Source organism: Cajanus cajan, chromosome 4, assembly GCF_000230855.2.
Source record: "Cajanus cajan strain Asha chromosome 4, NIPB_CcT2T_4, whole genome shotgun sequence".
In the NCBI taxonomy this organism is placed as follows: Eukaryota; Viridiplantae; Streptophyta; class Magnoliopsida; order Fabales; family Fabaceae; genus Cajanus; species Cajanus cajan.
Window position 1 is genome coordinate 70,219,344 of NC_138520.1, and position 24,630 is coordinate 70,243,973.

At 28.7% G+C, this 24,630-nt stretch overlaps 3 protein-coding genes across 7 annotated transcripts; 2 read left to right on the plus strand and 1 right to left on the minus strand.

Annotated features, from left to right (window-relative positions):
- Positions 1–5,967: 5,967 nt before the first annotated feature.
- LOC109802124 (UDP-galactose/UDP-glucose transporter 2) lies at positions 5,968–9,370 on the plus strand. The gene is made up of 7 exons (XM_020363342.3): positions 5,968–6,517; positions 6,944–6,972; positions 7,072–7,273; positions 7,581–7,823; positions 8,158–8,259; positions 8,351–8,458; positions 8,943–9,370. The coding sequence occupies exons 1-7, from the start codon at positions 6,392–6,394 to the stop codon at positions 9,204–9,206; spliced, it is 1,074 nt and encodes a 357-aa protein (XP_020218931.1). The 5' UTR covers positions 5,968–6,391; the 3' UTR covers positions 9,207–9,370.
- A 1,441-nt stretch (positions 9,371–10,811) lies between these two features.
- Positions 10,812–13,217, plus strand: LOC109802258 (uncharacterized). Its single transcript, XM_020363549.3, is given in 4 exon segments — positions 10,812–11,186; positions 11,903–12,114; positions 13,033–13,171; positions 13,174–13,217. Coding segments are annotated over 4 exon segments (615 nt in total). The 5' UTR covers positions 10,812–10,966.
- Positions 12,904–24,630, minus strand: LOC109802257 (SET domain-containing protein). Of its 5 annotated transcripts, XR_014433357.1 has the most exons (18): positions 24,488–24,630; positions 24,280–24,370; positions 23,806–23,980; positions 23,613–23,718; positions 22,772–22,854; positions 21,632–21,658; positions 21,439–21,551; positions 21,170–21,283; positions 19,363–19,443; positions 18,958–19,022; positions 18,402–18,458; positions 17,917–17,988; positions 17,530–17,778; positions 16,848–16,963; positions 16,507–16,620; positions 15,051–15,198; positions 14,370–14,558; positions 12,904–13,439 (listed from the first exon to the last, which is right to left on the minus strand). XR_014433357.1 is itself a non-coding variant. In XM_020363544.3 (17 exons), the coding sequence occupies exons 1-17, from the start codon at positions 24,536–24,538 to the stop codon at positions 13,368–13,370; spliced, it is 1,734 nt and encodes a 577-aa protein (XP_020219133.1). In that variant the 5' UTR covers positions 24,539–24,630; the 3' UTR covers positions 12,904–13,367. The 5 variants fall into 5 exon arrangements, 4 of the variants coding, with proteins under 4 accessions (XP_020219133.1, XP_082929077.1, XP_020219134.1 ...); XM_020363544.3 differs by lacking the exon at positions 14,370–14,558; XM_020363545.3 differs by lacking the exon at positions 12,904–13,439 and having other exon boundaries at positions 14,280–14,558.

Here is a 24,630-nt window from a genome sequence, read left to right on the forward strand (position 1 = left end):
TTTTCTGCAACTTGTCACAAAAGTTGAATGCTTAAATATCTTTCTATTCTTTCACTTTGGGAGTTAATATTAATTGCAAGAGTATATATATGTAGGCAAACGAAACAAAATATTCAAACTCTTGGTTTGGATACAATTGCATGTAATCCATTTCTATATGTGAACTATTATTTTATGTTTAGTTATGGAAGTTGATTTAATATGCAAATTCTTAATTTCGAATCATTATTAATTTTTTATAAATAATGCTTGTGTATTCAAACTCTTGGTTTGGATCCCTAGTGGACTACTAAGTGATAAAAAAGAGAGTTAAGATAATATATAAAAATATATAATGTTGGAACTTCGTTATTGTTAGTTAATATATATACATATATATATGTGAGATAAATGATTATGTGTCACATTCTTAGTTAAACATAGCATAATTAACATGTCATTAAGGATGTTATGTAATAATTAGTTAATTTTTTTTTATATAAAAATTAGCCATCAACAAAATTAATGAATATTTCATATCAATAATGTGATTCTAAATTTTTTTAAAGGTATATAGTTAAAAAAATTTAAAAATTAGTTTTTTTTAGTAAGAAAGTAAAACTCTTTTTTATTAAGTCCACTTTAATAGAAATAAAATAGTATCTTCGATTACAACTTCATGTTTAAATCAAATATTGAAGAATTGAATTTTGATTTTTAATCACTTATGGTAACGACCTTTAGTTATATGTTAAGGTTATGTTTTAGATTAGTTGTCCCAATAACTTTTATCTTATCATGTCAAACTCTTAGAAACTTAAAACGAAAATAATAAATCAACTGATTTACTTTGTATTAAGTTTTAACTTTTTAATTAGAAGATTGAAAGTATTAAATTGATTTTATTATAATTATAATTTTTTTTACTAAAATAATCATGTTCAAATCGGATAAGACTATTATGTTCAATAAAAGTTTTCTTCTAAATATTTAAAATAATTGCATAGACAAATTTAAACATGTCCTTATCAAGTATCAAGGATTGAATTCTTTTCTGATATTACATTATGAATTAACTATTTTAAAAAAATTAAGCTTTTTTTTTTAATAAAAAAAGTACATAAATATTTATAATACTTAGTTGTTACTTAAAAGGGAAAAAAAAAAGTAGAACTGGATTTTTGTTTAAATGAAAAAGAAAGGTTGATTACTGTGTGGGCATTTTCTCACCGAGTGAAGATTCTTCATATGGAGATGAAAATGAGGGACCAATATATTTTGTATTTTTTCTTAAAATCCAAATCCAAATGAGTCAACCTGGAAGCACGTTTGGAACGTGTTAATGATGACTAACAGAGGAAGCTTTTCACACAAACGTGTTAGTGAAGTGAAGACTTTGCACAGAATTTTGGCATCCCTATAAATTTATGAATATCAAACACATTAATGACCTAGTTTATTTAATGGCTTTAAAACCAAAATTAGAGAAAAACATAGAAGCTTTAAAATAATACTTTTCTTTTTACGAATAAAAATTTAGTGAGTAGTGAGATCAAGAAACAGTGTAACATTCCAATGTTAGACTTAAAGAATGCTTTAAAAAAAAAAAAAAAAAAACTTACCTTTATCTCATTTTAAAGAGAAAAGTATGAGTTTGAACATGTGACATATCAAATGAGACTCTATTTTGCTTTACACGGTCAATTTCTTGTATTTTTTTTTAACTTAGGATATTCTTGACCAAAAAGTTAGTAATTAATTTCTTGATTAGATATTGATATTCACTTATGGGACTACTTTTTTATTTATTTATAGAAATAAATGTTATTTCACACATTGACTTGTGGATCAAACTCTTAACAATTGGGACAAATTACGTGTAAACTGTGTCCCATATTATATATGTTGCAGTGTGTTTGGATTGACAGTATAGGATTGTAGGAATTCATGTTAAGGATAAAATCACTACAAAAATAACTATTTATTGCTTAAAAATCAGCAAATTCAACTCACTATGTTATCAAACACGCACTTAGTTTTTAATATAAAGCTAAACATGTATTTATAAAAAAATCATAAACTGTTATAAAAATTTAAAAAAGTGTACTTTCAAGGATAGTGTGTGAATTGAAACAGTTATAAAAATTGAAACATAAAATAGGCTAGTTGCAAGGATAGTGTGTGAATGACAAAAGTGTACTTTCAAAGGATAAAAGATTAAAAAAAAAGTATTGAGAATGTCTAATTGAGAGTGTGGAAAGAGTGAAAGTCTTGCTCTCAAGATTGTGTATTATAATTTATAATAAAAGAATGAACAAATAAAAGATAAAAAAAAAAACAAAAGAAACCATAATTGCTCAACTAGGATGATCATTAAGAAGAAACTAAGAAAAAAATATTGCCCTTTTTAATTTGTTATTGGCTCATTGAGTTTGAGATTTATAACAATGGGAAAGGTTTTATACTAAAGGTGATGGGTAAAACAATAGTGTTTAATGTATACAATCAAAAACAAGTATAACTATTAGAGATGATAAAATAAGTTAGGTCAATCAAGTTGACTCAAACTCAACCAATGAAACATAGGTTTTGAGCTTCAAATTTGTACTCAAATAAAATTTAAACTCTTTTAACATGATTCAACTATGACCTAATTTAAGCTTTGTTCTTCAAAACTTGCAAAAACCTAAAAATGTTGAACTTAGTTTCATTTTAGATGTCCAAATTAAATCCAAAATTTGATGGCTCAAACCACATTAGGTTGGGTAACTCATTTTATTATCTCTAATCATTTTATTGTATGACCTTTACTTGACTTCTTCATTTTGTCACCATTACTCTCTCTTTCTCTCATCCTATGATTAATCCTTCTCCCCCCTCCTTCCACTTACAACACTGCCCAAAATGTTTTTTCCTCCCTTTTCCTCCACTCGAAATCACCTCTTCCAATTCTATTGACCCCTCTTCCTCTCTCACTCTCTCACCTACAACTCCCACTCTCATAATTTTTTTTTGGTAGATTAAAGGGAAAAAACCCAACAAAGATCAATTAAAACCACAAGGGGAAGAAATAGAAACTATATAAATCTGTATAAGGAATGTAAAGAAAGGTATAAAAATATTAAAATTTTCACTCTCATAATTTGATACACAAACATATTCTATATATACTAAAAATGTTACATAATTAAAATATAATAGTAATATTTTATTTATTCCATTGGATAGAAATAATATACGACAAAAAACGTAAAAGAAAATTTAAAAAAAAAATAGCTTGTTTTTACTTAACATTATATTTTTTTAATTCGACATTAGTTTAACAATTAAAATAGATAAGTTTATGTTTATTATTGTTTTCGGTATAATTAAAATATAATATATATTACAACTGTACTCTATCCACGTGAATGAGTCCTTTAGTTGTGGCTGATTAGCAAACAAAACGACTTTTTCAATCAAGATTAATTAATTGCAAAACTTATAATCCATTGTTTGACTTCAAAAGTAGAAGAATAAAAAAACATTTTTTTTAAATAATAAAAAAAAAGCCATTTCTCTTTACGAAGCTTAACTTTTATTCATTATCATCCATACCTACTTCCAACATATCCTAACATAAACAATTTGTTTTAAAAATAGGCTTTGTGGAAAGGTTCCATTTATTTTTTGTACTTGTGGAATAAAAAAAAATGATATTCTACAAAACCCACTCCTTTTTAAATATAGTCTATATATAATTATAATTAAACCGTCCAAATGAGTGTCAAGTCATTTTTTTCCCTTAATTTTTGTTCATGTAATATGTTAAGTTAAATGATTCACCCTTTATTTACATGATATTTTGAAGACAAGGAAAGTATAAAAACATTTATAATTAAATTAATTAATATAATATTAGTTTAATAATAATTAAAATTCCGTTATACATAATATTAATTGAAGAAATTTAAGAATTAATTAAAATAACAAGAATTATTTTAACTAATAATTAATGATTTAATTTGATATAAAGTATTTAAGACATGAATCTCACAGTTATAAAAAAATATGATTCAACAAGGAAAAAATAAAATTCATTCAAAAAAAATAAAGACAATTGAGTTATCATAATAAGAATAAAATCTATACATATTATTATTCATGAAAGCCAAACATTTATACACAACATTAATAAAAAAAAATACCTTATTATTCCATTATATTAATGAATAAAATGATCAAAATTTATTAATTGTCTCCCATCTACCCTTACGATGTATATATAATCTTGATATCTCAAAAAATATATATTAAACGCTAACGGTTATAAATTTATATGAAAATATTTTTAAAAATTATTCTTTGACTGAGAGAATTTTTAAAAGTTCTCTTAATTTTTTATTTAATTTAATTAAACATTTATTTATAAATTAAATTTTCATATTTTTAAATAAATTATTAATAGATAAGATTTTTTTTGTAATATAATATAAATTATTTATTTTAAATGTAAAATATAATTTATATATTTAAAAATACATATTTATATCTCACAAAAAAAATACATATTTATATAAATTTTAAATAACATATATTTATATACATATAATTTATATTTATAATTTATTATAAATTTTAGTTATATATAATAAATATATAAAATGCACATACTAAAATACTTGTATAAATAAAATATAAAAATATTATTTAAGAAAACTATTTCATCAATAATATAACAAACTAAAAGATGGATATATAAATTATTAATATAAAAATATTTATAATTTAATTATTAATCTTTATATATTAAACACGAATTATTAATTCACACAAGAATATGTATATATGAAAGTACTTTTTTTTACACCTTATAAGAGTGTTTTTAGAAACTATTTTCTGATGGCAATAGTTTTAGAAATCCTCTTAATTTTTTATATAATTCAATTTTATATTTATTTATGAATTAAAATTTAATATTTAAAATAATTTATTAATAGAAAAAAATAATTTTATGTCACAATATAAAAATATTTATCTTAAATTTAGAAAATAATTTATGCATTTAAAAAATATTTTTTTTTATAAATTTTAAATAATATATGGATATATATATATAAACATAATATTTATTTGTATATTTAATTTATTATTAATTAAAGTTATATATAATAAATATTTAATACAGGTTAAAATGCTTGAACACACAAAATATGAAAATATTTATAAAAAAAATATTTCTCCAATAATAAAAACATAAACTAAAAAATAGACATATAATTTTTTAATATTTATAATTAAATTAATTAATATAATATTATTTTAATAATGATTAAAATTATGTTATACATGTTTAATTAATTAAAATAATAAGAACTCTTTTAACTAATAAATATTAATTTAATTTGTTATAAAAGTATCTAAAACAAGTATCTCACAGTCATAAAAAGTATGATTGAAGAAGAAAAGAATAAATTCATTTTAAAAAAAAAATAAAGACTTGAGTTATTATAATAACAATGAAATTTATACCTATTATTATTCATGATAGTCAAACATTTATACACAAAATTAATAAAAAGATATTAATGAATAAAATAGATAAGTTTATTAATTGTCCATGTATATATAAATTAAATCATAATATCTATAAAAAAAATTGAAATGAAAGAATAAAATCAATTAGTCAATGATAATATTTTATATAAAAATAAATGTACTTAAATTATTTCATCATCATTCCTAATTTGTTGCCTTTGAGTGGGAAACCAAAATGAGCAATAAACAGGAGTTACATTGGTAATGGAGCATTTGTGAATTGTGAAGTTAAAGCAAAACTGAACCCCACCAAAATCATTCCTATGTAGGTCTTACCATAGAATTCTATATATATTATTATTATAATAAAAATGAAGCATCAAGAAAGGGATATATGCATGTAACTCACATGACATATCTGCCCTTTTTCTGCACCTAGTCTTCACCTTGTGACACAATTAAATACCCCCTTACCATGAGAGCGTCCCTTCAAAATTGAAAATATTTTTCTCTGATTAATTCCACCTTTGCGTGGAATCAACATTACATAAACATATACATAGGACAGCTGAGATTGTGTGAACTAACACACTTTCACACACACATAATTTCTCTCTCTTCTTACTTTCTCTCTAAATTTTACATGCACAAAATTTTGTGTCTGTCCCCCTAGACATTTATTGCTTGCTTAGACTAATCAAACAAGTTTCATTTTTTGTAACCAAAATTCTCTCTTCTGGGGTTGGCAAAGTCAACAACATGCATGAGTAGAGGAGAGAGAAGGGGTGATTGATTGTTTGAGTTCCAAAAATATTTTCTTTTTGCTGAATTGAATTCTGGGTTGGTGCTTGGTTTGGAGATTGAGTAGAGGAGAGAGAAGGGGTGTTATGAACAGATGAAGAACGAAGAGCAGAATCGTAGCTTGTTTGGAATTTCACTCTCTGACAGACCCAGATGGCAGCAATTCCTCATTTGCTCATCAGGGTTTTTCTTTGGATATCTTGTCAACGGAATCTGTGAGGTGAATTAAATGTTATGTCATATATGTGCTCTGTTTTCTCTTGAGTTTCTTGAATTCTTTAGTGTTATCTTTGTGGTTTTCAGTTTCTGCTACTGGGTTGCAGAAACATGGGGTGTGTATGAGAAGGAGGATAAAACAAACTTGAGTTTTGATTTTTTGGTTTGTAAGAGTGTGTGTGTTAAAATGGGTTTTGTTTTGTTTGATTTTTGTAAAATTTTCCTTTTGAAATTTTCTTTTCTTTCATAATCAATAACCTAAAGATTAAATTTTAAGGAAAATGGTTTCTCAAAAGTCCAAGATTTGTCTGCCTTTTGTTATTCTTTCTGGATGTCTTGTTGGGGACTTTGGCTTCAATTTTTCTTACTTGCTGTCTTTTTTATTTTGTATCTTAATACTAATTTTTATTCTCATTGACTTGATTTTCAGGAATATGTGTATAACAGGCTCCATTTCAGGTGAATTTCATAACCTTGGTACTACTATTTCATTCATTACTATTTTGCATCTTTGAATGGGGACTAACAGAAAATTTTGGTTTGTTTTTCTTGTTTCAGCTATGGTTGGTACTTCACATTTGTTCAAGGATTTGTGTACCTGTTTCTGATTTACCTCCAAGGCTTCACAAGCAAGCAAATGGTGAATCCATGGAAAACTTACGTGAAGCTTTCTGCTGTGCTTATGGGTTCCCATGGCCTGACAAAGGGGTCTTTGGCTTTTCTCAACTATCCTGCACAAATCATGTTCAAATCCACAAAGGTAATTAAGTGACAAAAGCACATGGAAAAAAGCCAATCATATCATTACTTTACCCATTTTTGAAGGAATCATGTTTGTACATCTTGAATGCATTTTATCTTATTATTCCTAAATTATAAAGGGAATATCAAATTGGCTCATTTATATGCAAGCATCTTTGTTGAATTAAAGGCACTTATAGTTCAATGGCTCCAAATTCTATCTTGGTTTTTTGCCCCCTAAAAGTGTGTGTCCACCATGTTGTAGTTGTAGCTAACTTAACTTACCATTGAACATTTCAATATAACAACAATTTTTTGTGTAATAGGTTCTGCCAGTGATGATAATGGGTGCCTTCATACCTGGGCTTAGAAGGAAGTATCCACTGCATGAATACTTATCTGCAATACTTCTTGTAGTTGGCTTGATCCTGTTCACACTAGCAGATGCACAGACATCACCAAATTTCAGTGTCATTGGTGTTGTTATGATATCTGGAGCATTGGTCATGGATTCTTTTCTGGGAAATCTGCAAGAAGCGATATTTACCATGAACCCTGAAACCACTCAGGTAATTTTCATCTCTTCCTAACCCTCTTTGCGCCTTTTAAGGTCTATAACTTGTTATGTCAAATATGTGGAATTTATCCCTTATCACTATTGAATAACTTTTATAAAAGTTGAAGAGTGTAAATTGGTTTTAACTTTGAGAGAAGTTTAATTTTTTTTCTTTTCTTTTCTTTTCCCATAAAAGTTTTTGAGAAATTTATCCAAACAGTCTTAAACCATTATATATTAGTACCATGTAAATTTCTAGTACTTTCCCATATTTTAGTAGCATGTAAATACTTTTTCAATATATTAGTAGCATGTAAATTTCCAATACTTTTTCATTGTTAACACAGATGGAGATGCTCTTTTGCTCAACTGTAGTGGGTTTGCCTTTCTTAATCCCACCCATGCTTTTCACAGGAGAATTATTCAAAGCATGGACTTCATGTTCACAGGTAAATTTGGAATAAACATAGTCCCTTTTCCACACTCTTATTATATTATGCTTTCTCCTAATCATAATCACCTTTTTCCTTGTCCGTGCAGCATCCGTATGTTTATGGGGTGTTAGTCTTTGAAGCAATGGCCACATTTATAGGCCAAGTTTCTGTCCTCTCCCTCATTGCGCTCTTTGGTGCTGCTACCACAGCCATGGTAAATTGCTGTCACATGATTTTCCTGCTTTTATTACCATGTCAGTGTGGACCATTTTACAGCCCCTACATTTAATAAGTCTCATGAATAAACAAGCACCATCAGCTCTTACTCTTAAATGCTATTAAATGACCAAACTCTTGATTTTTTTATATCAAAAGTTTGAATTTGAATGGAACATTGATTTAGCATTATACTATGTGGGATGATATAAAAGTCAAAACTCAACCACATTGGATTAAATGGTCATGCAGTATAAAATTTTTTACATTGTCAATGACAATTATAAACTTTAACTTAACTAATCAGAAATCGCGGTTGGTATGACTTGGATGACAAGTGCATAGCATAGTTACCAATAGTTCAACACTATTATTGAAGTCAATAATTCATTGGTCGCATAAATATACAAAAATGAATATTAAAAAAATCACGTGCATGCATATATGGGTTCCTAACTTACCTTGATTGAATTTGATCACAGATAACAACAGCAAGAAAGGCAGTGACACTGCTATTGTCATATTTGATATTTACAAAACCATTAACAGAACAGCATGGCAGTGGACTTATACTCATAGCTATGGGGATCACATTGAAGATGCTGCCTGAAAACAAAGTCACCAGCATCAAGAGGGTCTTAAACTCTTCTTCAAGGGGCAATAGTGTAAAATCCACAGTTGATGAAGAGATGGGGACACCCACAAATTCTGTAGGGGAAGATGATGAAAGGAGGCCCTTAGTCTAGCTTAAAATGTTCCAAATGCAATTTTTATTTCTGAAGTCATTATTTTAAAATTCTTAATTTCTTTGCCATTTTCATGTCATGTGAAAGGAAAAAAGAAAATAATTTGATGTCCAGTTAGTATTTTATATTATTTTTTTTAATGGAAGGCCTCATATTTAAATTCATTTACAGTAAAAGGGGTTTTATTGTTTTTATTTTTTTCACTCTTGCGATTCAACTAAAATTTAATGATACTGGACTTATTTTCAACACATTTTTCATTGAGTGAAATTTAACATAATTAACTCTATATGACTAAACATAATAAAAAAAATGTCAATAAACAAAAAATAAGTTTTATTTTTGGTTTGTTTCTTGATTTTTTTTAAGTTAAGTTTTTAGTAATTTAAATCAGTCAAATCATGACGTGTTTTATACGAAAGCCATAGATTATAATATTTGTGTAAGTAAAAGATCACTTTAATCAAGAGCAGTCTCGTATATATGCACAAATTTTAATGTTTAATTTGTGAGATTTATGATGGGATATTATTATCTAAGGTTCGTTCCGTGAAATGTTTCATTATATTTTAGAAAATAACATATTCGAAAATAATATTTCTGAAAAAAAAATTTGTTTATACTCAATATTCAATATCTTATACAATTTAAAGATTTATTTTTAATTGAGATCAAATATTTTAATAAAATATAAAATTTCTTTCTTTTCTTCTCTTATCAATTATTTATTGTTAGTATCAATTATATTAATTTTAGATATAAACCCTACTCAAAATACATTTTGGTAAATGTATTTATATTTTCTTAAAAACTTGACATAGTTGACTTTAATTTGTAATTTTTAATGAATTTAGATTTGTAATGAAAATTAAAATTTGGAACAAAATATTTGTTATGGATTTAACTTTTTATTCAACAGTCTTTGTATCTTCAATTAGTTATTAGAGAAATTTATGGAATAATTTGAGACCCTATTTTTATTGTAAATAATAAAATTCATTTATTTACTAATTGAAAATATTCCTCGTAAAAACAAGAAAAGAATAAAATATCTATCTAATTCAATTTTAATAGTGAATTTCTTCAAGTTTAACATTATAATTATTCTTGAACTGTTTGAAAATTTCAATTAGGTATCTAGAATTAAAAAAGAAAAAAAAATTATAATTAAGTGTTACATCTTTTTTAATTTAGTTTATAATTTTTTTTTTACAATCTGATAAATTTTATAAAATATTTTTTATATCCTTATAAAAAAAAATATTTTTGTAAAAAATTTCACGTCCTTCCAACTACATAAATATAAAGGATGTTTTGAAAAGTTCCGCATTGAAAATAAATTTTTAACTCTAAAAACTAAATTAAAAATTTCCAAAATATTCGCCAATGAATTAAACCTTATAATTAACAAAGCTATTATATCCCAATAACAAGTGTGTTATGCAACTTTTGTTAGTTTGCATGCATAAGAAGAGAAGTATTCTAGACTCTGTTGAGACCAAACGGTGGCCATGTGTTGATGAATCATCATGGAAACGTGTCAATGAGTTACCCTCAAACACCATTAAAGAACTTCACTCATTGGCTACGTGTTGGTGCAATGGCATGCATAGTGACACCAATTACACTTTTCTGAGCTCAAAGAATATATCACTGTCAAAACTGAAAAGTGAAAAAAAAAAAAAAAGAATAGAATAGAATTCATCACTATACACCACAAAGTTCCAAAAATAAAAATTAAAAAATAAGCCTTAGTGTTAATGGGTGATAGCTGTAAGAGAGGTGGCAGCAGTGGTGGCACCACCACCAGGCTCCTCCGGGAAGCGGCGGAGGACGGTGGTGATTCGGAATGGAAGAGTGAGAGGCCAAGAGAGCCTTGGAAAGGGGAATATGTGAAGAGCATAGTGTTTGGAGGGCTTGATGCCATTATCACTTGTTTTGCTCTCATTTCTTCCATCAATGCTAGCACTAGGTCATCTGGTATGTATATGTCATTCCCTTTTTAATTTTAGGATTGATTTGGATAAATTTTCCCTAAATATCTTTAAGTAGAAAGGAAAAATCAGATAAAATTAGCCTATTTATAATTTAAAAGTAAATTTATAGAGAAACTAATGTAAGAAAATGAGAAATTCTGAAAATAAGCTTATATACAAATTGGTTTTAATTTATAAAGAAAGTTATTTTTATTTTATGTCGTAGAAGTGATTTTAGATAATGTGTTTTAGGTCTTATTTGGTTAAAATTAGTTTTAGATACTACATTTAAAAAAAAATGGTGATTTTAGTTTTATTTAAGAATTGATCAAGTAAATGCGTTTGTATTAAGATATAATTTTATGGTATGAGAATTGAAACATACATTGGAAGTGTGAGATTCTGGTGTGGAGTTTATAAAACATTATTGCTAATTTTTGTGGTTTGGTTCTTCCAAAGTTTCTATCAATTGGTACAAGTGGAATCTTTTGATCCAATCCTAATATATAGGACTAGAATCTCACATTGAAAGAATGGGATTCTATTGTGGGGGGTATATAAGGCTTTAGATTCTCCAATTAATAGTTTGTGGCTAAGGTTCTTATGTATGTATGTCCAAATACTGATACTGATTCTCATGTCATTGATGCAAAGGTAGAATAGCTTTGTGTATCGAAGTGTAAATGATATTAGAAGTGATGTGGTACACATTGAATGTAGTGGATGTGCTGGTTCTTGGGTTCTCAAACCTAGTGGCAGATGCAATATCAATGGGGTTTGGGGACTTTGTGTCTGCTAGCTCTGAGCAGGATGTGATCATTGAGGAAAGGAGAGTGACAGAATGGGATGTCATGAACCAAAGGGACAAGGAGCAAACAGAGTTGGTTAAATACTATCAAGCTCTTGGGATGGACTACAATGATGCAACCATGGTATGTATGAAAAAAAAAAAAAAAAAGTGCTTACCATTTGGAATATAATGATATTAGAGTTCAATAGGTTTGTACTTCCGGCTAAAAGAAAAAAATATTTTGTCTACAAACCAAAAATCATCTTTGGTATGATTATTAAGTTAGTTATTATAAAGTCAACATACATGGTAATTTGGAATAAAAGATTTTTACATTGTTGGTGTATATGCTATTTATTCGTATAATTATCAAGAATAATTTGCGATGAAAGATTTTTACATTTTGTATATACTATTTGTTCATATAATTATCGAGAAAAACCATGGTTGACCCAAGGATAAGTGAGACTAAGAAACAAAATTAGAGAGAAATTACTTTGCTTTTAAATTAGAGAACTATATGTTAGATCTTTTACAGAAACAAAAATAGAGAGAAATTATTTTGCTTTAAATGAGAGAACTATATGTTAGATCTTTTTATTAACTTCTTTTGTCGCTTTTTTGTTTATATAAAAAAAAAAACTATTGTTCTTGAGATTAAAGCTTGAGTTTTAAGGTTTGTTATAGGAAAGAAAATTAAAATAAGTTCCTAGATAAACTAAGACTAGTCTATTTTTAGTTTATCTATGAGTAAAAAAAAGATTTTGAAGAAGTTAATAAAAATGATTTTCTACAAATTAACTTATGCATAAATTAATTTTAGTTTATAGAGAATTATTTTATTTTTCTTTCTTATTTTTTCTCCTAAAAATATTTTTGAAGAATTTTATCCAAATGTATCCTTAGTAGCCTTACATTGGCAAGCCTTGGGAGAAATTTGTAGCAAAAGTTCACTAGGGTCAACACTATTTTATTTGAACATTCATTTATTTGGCCTTTCATAGCCAAATTGCTTCCAAGTTCTTAGCTTAATTAAGTGAATTTCGTTACATGGTGCAAGGTTGTGAACATATTCACAAAGTACAATGACATCCTGGTGGACCAGAGAATGGTAGCAGACAAGGGAATGCTGCCATCAGACCAAGAGGTGAAGCCATGGAAGAATGGCCTGGTCACCTTTGCATCCTTCATGCTCTTTGGCTCAACTCCCTTGCTCTCTTTCATCATCCTCATACCCTTCACTGACAGTGAAACTGTCAAGTTTATCAGTGCTTGCCTTGTTTCTGCACTTGCTCTTGCTCTCCTTGGGATGGCTAAGGCAAGGATAGCTAGCCAAAACATCATGTTCTCTGTGGCTCTCACACTCTGCAGTGGTGCCATAGCTGGACTTGCTGCTTATTTAGTAGGGTGGTTGCTTAAGCATGTGGCAGGACTAGAGGGTTGATAAGCCAGACTTGAATTTAAAGACTGTTTCCATATAAATTTATGAAATATAAGTTTAGAAGAACTTGTTTACATACTGAAATAAAGTGTTTTTTTCTGATAGAGAAATTCTCAAAAAGTTTTTCTAATCTTGGACTAATCTTATATCCAAACATGTCCTTAGTAAATCTCTGAAGAGTTTGTGTAAATGTAGTAGGTCAAACTGGCCCTAGTCCAAAGCCAAAGTTCTGCTATGTCTATTATTTGTTTTTTGGGTAGCTTATAGATGCAGTTGAACTTGGCATTTGTTCATAGTTGTTGCTAATTAAGATCCTACTCATGGTTAGGCAATGTTTTAGTTGAATTTATGTATTTGTCCATATGATTCTATTTCTATTCTACCCAATATTAATCTTTACCAAATTGGATATAATAATATAAAATCTTCATTCTTGGGAATAAGATGAGATAATGTCTTATTCGATTCCCTTTTCAAGATATATAATTTTATTAACACAACCCATGTTTTTTTACTTATTAATTATTTTATAAATTATGTATTTTATTAAAAAAAATCAACTCATTGTATTTTCAATTAGGCTACGTTTTCGAATATTTTAAAACTTTTAAACTCTTACATTAATTATTTTAAAAATATTTTTCATATATTAAATTAAGTTTTATCCCTTTTAAAAGCAACTTAATCTTTTATTATATTTTCTCTGTTCATTTAAAATTTAAAATTTTTTATTAATTATAAATATTTTCTTAGTTTTAAAAATTTTAGACGACTTAAATATATATATATATATATATATATATATATATATATATATATATATGTCAAATATTTTTTATTAACTTACTTTTTAAACTCAACTGAAATTTAAAAATATACTCGATTGTTGGGTACAATGTTTATTTCATGCTGTCACAAGATGCCTTCCATTACTAATTTAATGGCAAACAACCCACCCGTGAGATGCAATGAAGTAGACAAGACACCAGACAAAACCAGAGTTGTTCAGGACTGTCTTGAATCAAGAAGACAACAATAATGTCACCTCACGATAAAAACGTACAAACTTCTATACTTTGTAACATTCCTCTTTCTTTTTTCGGTAGTAATTTATTTTACTTTATTGATTGTCCCTGTATAGTCTCCTGCATGAATTATTATATTTAAATATTCTTAAAATTAGTTGGGTAAAAATAAATAAAAACTGAAAATTAATGAGACAAGCATTTTTTTTATTAGGATTGAAAAAGATGAAAAACATAACTTTCAAATATTAATTAATTAGGTGAAAATAATTAGATAAAAAGAGAAATTAATTTTTAAAAAAAAATTCAAATTATTGACAAACTTAATGTCACTGACTTTCACAAAGAATCTAAACTACTGAAAAAAGAATCTTAAATATAGAAACAAAGGTATCACTAGTTTTTTTTATCAGGGTTTTTATTAATCAGGAAAGTATCATAATTTGGTATGACTAGAATGAGTTAATGTTAATCATAAGATATTTCGTGAAAATAAAACCTCATTTGTAATTTTTAAGAACCAAATAGGATGTAACAAAAACATTATAGGTTAAGATCAGGGAACAAAAAGAGGGCTAAACAATTAACAATGTGACATGGTTAACAAGTCACCTCTTCTTCATTCAGTGATAACTGTAGAGCATGTTCTGCCTCTTTCAAGAATAACCTTGTCAGCTGCTTTTGGCCACGCCGATACACTATAGCAGACCACTTGTTTCTACTCATCAACTTTGCTTCCTCAGAGTCATTTGTCTTTGTGCTGAAATTTTGGAGAAAAGAACAAGATCTATTAGAAAAACAACAATATGAAGAAGAAAATTATATCAAAGGAGTGTTTAGATAAACAGTAGAATAAATGCTTATTATACAAGTATTTATGTATAAATTGCTTATAATCAAGAAGGAATTATGGTTAAACTGTTTTCATATAAGTTGTAAGTTACTTCTTAAGTTATTCTGAATAACTTACTGAAATAAACTGAAAGCAATTTATGGGTATGTTGTTATTTTCGTTAAGTTCTCTTAAACACTTACACAAGTGGGGAATGAATTCTCTCAATTGGGATTTTTACTCAGATCCCTCTCTGGTGAAAATTCCCACCACGAGAGCCCGGTGTCCCTTTTTTATTATTTTAATTCTCTCTCATGTCATTGAATGGAAATGTCACATGTAAGGACCCAAAATAAATTCTTCCAAACATACCCTAAGTGATAACTCCAAGATTTATTTGGTTCGAGACATGATTTTAGACACCCTGAAAATGCAGGGCTCATTATTTCAACCATTTCAATACATAGAGTTTGTTCACATACATGCTTTCAAGAAATTTTTTACCAAAAATAAAGAGTTTTTTTCAATTAAAAAATAAGTTTATATTTAAACAGACTCTTAAAATGAAAAGGTGGTGATACAATGTTAGGATCATAAAAAGTGACCCATGCATAGTGAGGATATCATATTTGTAATAATTAAGTTGCAAGAGTAAAAATAAGGGAGAAAATAAATTCTAGATAAATAACTAATTCATACTCAAAAATACCATACTTGTATCTAAACAAAAAAGTTAAAAATATATAATTTCAATGGAAGAATACATGCATCCATTCTTGTAGTTATTTGATTCAGGAAGCAAGATTTAGATATGTCCACACAATTCGTAAATCAAGTTACACATGGAGCCTTGAAACAAAGAAAAGGCTTTTCAGCAATTTCATAAGATAACTACTAAAAAAATGAAACACCAATTAAGCCACTGACAGCATCCAGAGAATCTCACAAGAGCATATTCAATACCTTTTTATAACAATAAAGTAGAGCTTTCATGTAACCTCTTACTAATTAAATATTTTAGGTAATTGTTATGGTATCCATAACGTTACGGTAACCAAGGTGACTTATCAAATTTTGTCAGTTCACTTGGTTGATAGTTTATATTTTAGTTTTAGTATGATCTTTGGAAATTCGAAAAATACAATTATGAAGAAATAAATGATCGCCGACAATTCAGGTAAAACAAGGTATATGAATACTATAATATAATCAAATATACTAGTTTCTAGTTTCTACCTTATAGTGCTCATGCATTGTTTGCTATCTTCCTGGCTATCAATAATTAGGGCTTTCTTGAGCAAATCAATGTCACCTTCCTCTGTTCCAGAACTCTCTTCGAGATCCATCATCCTTGAATGCAGTGAAATCAGTAAGGCATTGCACGTAAGATATATCAATGTTGATGTTCTAGCATGTCCTTATTAAAGGAAACATTGAATATATGAGATTCAAACATTATTTGCAGAAATCAAGTTGCAATCATAAGCATGCAGATTAGGAGTATGGTAAAAAATATTTCAGTTTATAATTAACATAATCCTATCAGCAGTTATGGTTACGTAAATCATGGCACTCACTTCACACGAAGAAGATCAACAAGAACTTGTAAAGCTCCAGAATCACCGCAGACCTCCCATATTGCTGATTGGACATCTGTATCTGATAGTTGTCTCTCCCTTTCAGGTCCAGCAAGCTTTATAGAAAGCATGAACATAAACAATTCAAATTAAAAAAATGTTTACTACTTATCTTCTGGGTTCTAAACTTCTTGCTAAATGTAATACATAAATTGACCTCATTATCTCAGCTAACAATCAAAGGAAAAAGGTCGGAATGACATGTAATTGACCTTTAATTCACTAGTACCAATCGTGGTTGTATAATTAAATGGATTCCAAAATAAATGAAATTTATTAATGCATTAATGACGTTATGTTCAAAATTATGAAACATGCTTGGCCTTGAAAATGAATTGCATTACAATGGATTGGTTCAGTAATTGAATATTGTCACCATAGCACTGTTATAACGACACATGTTCAGCATTGACCTGTAGTGTCAGTTGTTTTCTTTTATTTTTTATTACTGTTTTCCAAGTTATAAGCAATTTAACTAATCGAAGGGGTAGCAAATGTGGTAAATCTTGATAGAAAACTTATACCAAAGAAAAAGGAAATACAGCTTCTGGGACAAAGGCATGAGCTAATATAAAAGTCTTAACATTCCAATGAAAAGTAAAATGATGCATAGAAACTGAACCTCTTCCAGCATTGAGGAAACCTTGAAAAGCTCATCTTCTTGCATGGCTATAGTCCTCAAAGTGGTCAAAAATTTCTCAGGAAATACCAGCTTGTTTACATAAGATGGCATCTTGCGCTGACCACTCCAACTATAGTTGCAAACTTGGTCAACTTTGCCTTTGTTATTTTCTCCACTGTTTTGAGTGCCACGTGGAAAAAATCCATTATCCAGCAAAGTTTTGGGTAAAAGACATCTCATTTCAGCCTTCTGTAAACATAAAACAAAGAAAGTGTAATTACAGAAAAGGGGAAATTTTATAATAATAGGTAGTATAAAATTGGCCAAATACATCATACTCTACTTATTACAAAAAGGCAGAAAGATGAAGAAAAATTATTAGCACACCTGAACTTCAAGAAGCTGGCTTTTGGACTCTGAAAAGGAAATAGCATCAATTGCTTCAGCTGGATAGTGGACCTAGAGGACTCAACAACAATGATAAATTAGTAAGCCATGTCTATAATTGTAACAATCATGATCATGTGAATCACACAGCTCATGATACAGAATATAAATTAAAAGGTAGCAGCCATAAACAAAATTAAGTAGGTATATCGATGTATGAAATGCTATTAGTTACAAAACTAATTGAGTAACTATTGCAAGGAATTGATAAACAACAGGTAGATATTACTAAATATTTTCAAGCTGCGACGAAGCAATAAATAAAGAGGAGCCATAATTATAAAGATGAACACAACACAGCAAAGCTTCTTGAGAGTAGAAACTGAATTATGCTAACAAGAACAATTAAGAGACGGGGAGTAACATGTTAAGGAATAAAGAGGAATTTTACTACGGGTGCAAAAGGTCAAAGAATAAGCCATTACCATGAGATAATCGTCTGTGTTATCATCAATGACAAAACCATACAGATACAGAAGTTCCTGCACCAAGTGGAAAAATGTAAACCATTAGTACTTGAAATAAGCTTCAAAATAACTTATACTCCAACCTTTAAATGGACGATACTCCACTTCGTCTCTTGCATTTACTAAAATATATATATATATATATATATATATATATATATATGTGCATGCACATATTCATAACGGCACAACTGAACTCAAATAAGTTAAAGGGCCAAATCAATAGTGCAACACCTTGTTGCAGCTTATTGAAAAGACAACTATGTATCTAGTTCAATTAAACCTTTTAGAGACAAGTTGAATAAACTGCCAACAAGACATTGCACCAGCTTTGGCCACGTGAAAATATCACATTAAAAACCTTCTTTCACCCTTGCAGGCCTCTCTGCTTGCAGATTAAAAGTTTGATGCTTAAATATAATGGTAAAAAGAGAACAGAAAAGTAAAGTAGAACATAAAAAATAATATAGGAATATGGTTTCACTTTTTTGAACTATGGAACAATATAAAGTACCTCATTTCCCTTGTTTCCGTAACTAATGGAAATTTCTTGATCAATCTGCAAGGGACTTTGAGCAGCTTCACAATCAAGAAAACAATAGAATTAAAGGGGAATAGTTTCATGACATATCACATAAAGAGTCTACTTAAATGGAGAGCGGAATAAAACAAATAATTAAATAAGAAATTTGAAAGTAACTGCTACAACTGCAGAGGCACATACGAGGAGAACACTTGGTGTGTGTTTCGAAATATGGTGGACCACATTGAAAAATCATGGTAGCTTTAAAGCTACTCTCTAGTGTGATGAAAAATCATGGTGGGATACCATGGTTTTTGGGTTCTCAAAGTGAATCCAAACATTCTATTATTTGGATGTTAGCAAAGACACTGAAGAGTCACAAAAAAAGAATGTTACCAGAAATAAGATACATGGAGAAAGGAACTCCTGTTGTTAAACCAGTTCCATCAATTTCCCATGTTGCTATCGGCTTCAGATCTGATTGGTCATATAATAAGTAATCGCATAAGGCATTTGATGTATCTAGCATATATGACATGGAGATTACTCACCCTGGCATAAAGCCAGGAAAACATGTTCACGCATACAAATAGTTTGTTTATTTTTTCATTTATCAAAACAATAATAGATATTTGCGTAGCAAACTTTCCATCATGATCCGTTACTTTATATATCATACCCCTATCACTATGAAAAGAAAAAGGAACACCAATTATTTAGAAACCATTTGTCTAAATGATTATATTACATGCAAAGGAAAATATCCTTTTAACATCCAAGAAAGGCTAGATAAACAGTAATAGTGTGTTTAGATGCAAAATTTTAAAAATTCAAGAAATTTGAATTACTTTAATTTCATGTTTCATCATTCTTTAAATATTTTATTTGGACAAATCAATTCAAATTTTTTAAATTTTAAATTTGTAGTTTGGATAAGGCAATTTAATTTCCACCATAGATAAAACTAAATTCTTAAGATTAAATTTTATCAAACTAAATATTGGCCAATTTTTAATAATATTCAATAATTTTTATTAAATTTTAGATAATATTTAATAATTTAAAAAAATAATTTTGAATAGTCAATAATTAAAAAAATTATTGATATTTTTTTATATCCACTTTGAAAGAGAGGAGAGGGTGGTAGAAGAAAAAAGAGAGAGAAGAATTTTAAATTCTTACTTTTCTGAGATAATTTGAAATTCCACATCTTATATAGGGTAATTCATTTATTTGAAGAATTTCAAATTTCTTGAGATGAAATGTTTTGTTTGGATGATGAATTTACAAAGAATTTGAAATCCAAGCATTCGTAAAATCCCTTAAAATAGTAGAATTTCAAATTCTCCCAAAATAGGAGAATTTGAAATTTCTCATATTTATTTTTCTTATTTCACCTATATATTTTATCTTATCTCTTCATTCTTTTAATTATTAGATATTCAAAAATATTTTTAAAATTATTAACTATTATCTTATATTAATTTTTAAAATTATTAAATATTATCTAATATTAATTTTTAAAATTACTAAATATTTAAAAATGGATTAATATTTATTTTTATAAAATTTAATTTAAAAATCTCAACATATAAATATATTTTTAAAATCAATTTTACTATGATGGAATCAAATTATGATATTCAACCTAACAATTTAAAATTTAATAAATCTGAATTGACTAATCCAAACAAAATATTTTAAGAATGATAGAAATTGAAATCAAAGTAATTCAAATACCAAGAATTTAAAATTCCTTGAATTTATAAAATTTTTCATCCAAACACACTATTAAGGAATTTCACAAATGCTTAAATTTAAAATGCTCTGTAAATTCTCCATCCAAATAAAATATTTTACACCAAAGCATTTGAAATTCTTCAAAAAATTGAATTACTCCATTAAAATCTCTCATCCAAAGAAGGCTTTGTATTATAGCTGGAATATATTAGAGGTTATATACATCCTGTAATGAAATTTGCAGAAATTTATCAATATGTATTACATCCTCCCGCACAACAGTCCTTTGGGCATGAAGAGTAGATAAAGCCTATGGCCATTATCATCACTTCATAATTTGCACCAAAATTTATCACAATTGAGGCAGCAAGGATTGATATCGAAGCTGTTTCATCGTAGAGGCTTTGATATCATGTCAAGAAATTAATTGATCAAAATATCAGGGATTCAAGCAACAATTTACCATGGTTGCAAAAATCAATGCCAGGGACAAGACCCTCTACCCACATAGTGTCTTCTATCATTGTGTTACATGCCGCTTCCTTGGTCAGATTGTCAGATTTTTTAACCTGGCTTCCTGTAATAAACTTTCCTATTAAAATACCATTTTTAAATCTCAAATTCAGAGAAATACTAAATGCTGACCTTCTGATTGGACACAAAACAGAAGAGAGAATTGTTAAAAGGAAATTAGTGAAGAGAGAAAAAAAAAAAAAAAAAAGACGGACTCACTGTTTTCATCAGCTTCTGGAATGCAACTGACATGAGCATCTTGAAATTCTGGAAATACATAAGAACGAGGCATTGGAATGTTCAAAGCACGACTCCAAAATACTGAATTTGCCCTAGCAAGAAGGCAAGTCTACTATCAACCTCCAAGGATTTAGTTAAAGTGGCAAAAATTCACTAGAAGTACATTACATACCAAAGGAAATCTTCAAAGCTCACCTCACTGAAAAGTCAGACAGAAGAGAAGCAATGTAAATGTATGTTTAACATTTAGCTAGCGAGTAACAAATGGCTGTTTGATAACAAATCTAGAAAATTTCAATTCATCCTTTCGAAGATAGTTGAGCAGGTATATATTGATAGCATTTTTTAATGCAGAATTAGTAAATAGTAATATTTACTGCTAATAATAGATATGGGGTAAATAGAAAGGGCAGTGTACAGGTGTAAATGGCATTGTATAGAAAGCCTTATAAATCAATCAAATCCTATATTCTTGTACTTTAAAGTGGCACAGTATGATCAAAAGCGAAGACAATATCTTGAAACCTACATATTTTTTTGGCAACCTGAAAAGGACTATATCCTAGCACATCAATGAATAGATGACTTACATCTGAATGAAATATCTGGAATATAACTTACTATGAAAAGCAGTTGCACACTTAACACATTATAGAACATCCACATTTAAATCTTAGGAGGCGTTTGGTAGAAGTAAAACTTTTTCATGCCCGGAAATCATGATTCCTGAGAATCATAATTCCTAGAAATGATTAAAATGTGTTTGGTTGGTCATAAATGTTTCTGGGAATATTTATATATGTTACTTAGGAATCAATTATTTTTACTACATTAAATAGGAAAATAAAGGTAACATGACATTTTACTGGAGCTAAACTTTCCATTTAACTCATGAATTGTAGATTCCCACCTACTCCCATGGGAACAATTTCATGAAAAACATAGGTAAAAACCATTCCCAGGAAACAATGTTTAAATCAATAACCCAAATGTAGGAAACTAACTTTCCCGACTTCAGATTCCTAGGAAAGTAAAAAAGAATCCTTGTACCAAACACCTCCTTCATGCCATAATGGTTTTCATATAAGGTGAAATAGCAAAGTAATGAACTAGTAACTGCTAAATTATATTTTCACAAGTGTATGAGACTTGATCCCAAAACCAAAATAACATCATTGGCATATATCCTACATTAATTAGCTCAAAATACAAGACATCAAAATTTCCAGAGGAATCAAACTATGTCAATTATGAATTAACTACTTCAAAACAAAAAAATAATCAATAAAATACAATTTTACCCAACACATACATCTCTGAATTTCCATCAAGAGTCAAAAGATTCTTCACTATATCCTTCACTTTAGTTTCATACAAAGAAAGCAGGCTTTTCTTCTGCAAGATAAGACAAAGACAGTTATCAAATATACTGTTAAATAAGGTGACCAGAAGTTAATGCCAGAGTTGACTTTTGACACGTGGTTCTATCTCAAACACTATAAAACAAACTAAGCATGTTCACCAGGAAGGTCAAATCAGCCAAAAATAAAATCTCAAATTCTCGATATCCATTAAGAGATAACATTAGAAAAGTAGGTTTGACTTTTAGGTGATTTTCATATTGTGTAGAGTGCATGCTCCTCCAATGGCATTTGAGTATTTACCAAAAAAACAACACTGTAGACAACTAATTCAACTTGATGATTACTACTCAAAAAACATAGACGAGAACGTCAAAATTGAGCTGTCACACGAACAGATGAACAACATTTTGAAATTATGGGAAACGAGAAATGTTGGCAACACACTCTCTGTCACACTCTTTTAAACACATGCTCTCTCATTGGTTGAAATTTATTGGAAAACCCAAAAATTTGGTGGGTCTCACATCCTATTTAATGATTCTCTCGTGATTTTGTAATTTTCAATAAATTTTAACCAATAAAAATGAGTATTAAGAAGAATGTGTTACAGAGTGTGTTGTTAACACTTAACACTCCTCTTATGCGAAACACATACACATAAGCCAAGATAGAGATAACTAGTCTTGTTTTTTCATCATGTTGTCTTAAAATTGGCAAGAAAAGCACACTTGCAATTGAACTGGTTAATGGTATCAAAAAATGACTTAAATGAGTCACATGATAAATTACCTGCAATTCAGTTGCACGATATAATGTTGTTCCTCTTAGCTCTTGAAGTTCATCATCAGTAAACCAAAGTGGATTCCCAAAAGTGGTTGGAAGCATATCAAAGTACCTGATTTAGTTTTAACCACTCCACAAGTGAAACTCAACACAATCTGAAATCTGAATCCCAAAGTAAAACACAATTATCCATACATACGGCTTCCATAGAGAATTCTTACGCAACCGCTCCACAGTCAGTAACAGCATCATTAGTAACCTGTCGTCAACATTTCCTTCTTCAAACATTGCCCTACATGCTGGTCCTAGAAGAGGATCTTGCAACACTCTCATTGGAGTAATTGCTAAATCTAGGGGAACAACCAACAAAACCCCTGCTTTTCAAAGAAAACAAAATCACTTTCTCTCTTTTCAGTGGTCAAGGCACATAACTATAAACAGTCAGATATCACTTAGCATTAAAAAAAAAAACTTTCTGCTCCTGAAGATGGCCAATTTTTTAGATTCAAAGGCAATACCGGCATTTTCAATTTTCAATTTTACAGGACTACAACAAAAGATCATTAACAAAAATTTCCAAACAATAACAATGCCAATTATACACTAACAAGTAACAACAGTAACAAGCAATAAAACCAAATCCTTCTCTCAACTCAATCCATGTTGATATTACCATCAGAAACATCTTTATCAGAAAAGATGCCAAACCCTCGTTTGGAATCACACCACTTGATTTTGCAACCTCGTAGCTCAACCCCATTTGCCTGATTTCAAGACCAAAACAAAATTCAAAACTTAGAAAAAAGACACCATGGAATATTCACCGTAAAAACTTAAAATTGTTGCCCTTTGACCATGAATTCTTAGGAATGTTAACGAACCTGTAGCCACTGCATGAAAGTTTCGAGCTTTGCTTCTTCCGGGCTGGCCATAGCTACTACCTCAATTTTTGGTTTGCGCCTACTTTGATAGCAGAGGGAAAAGGTTTAGAAGGGTTTTTTTTTATGGTAATAAAAGGTTTACA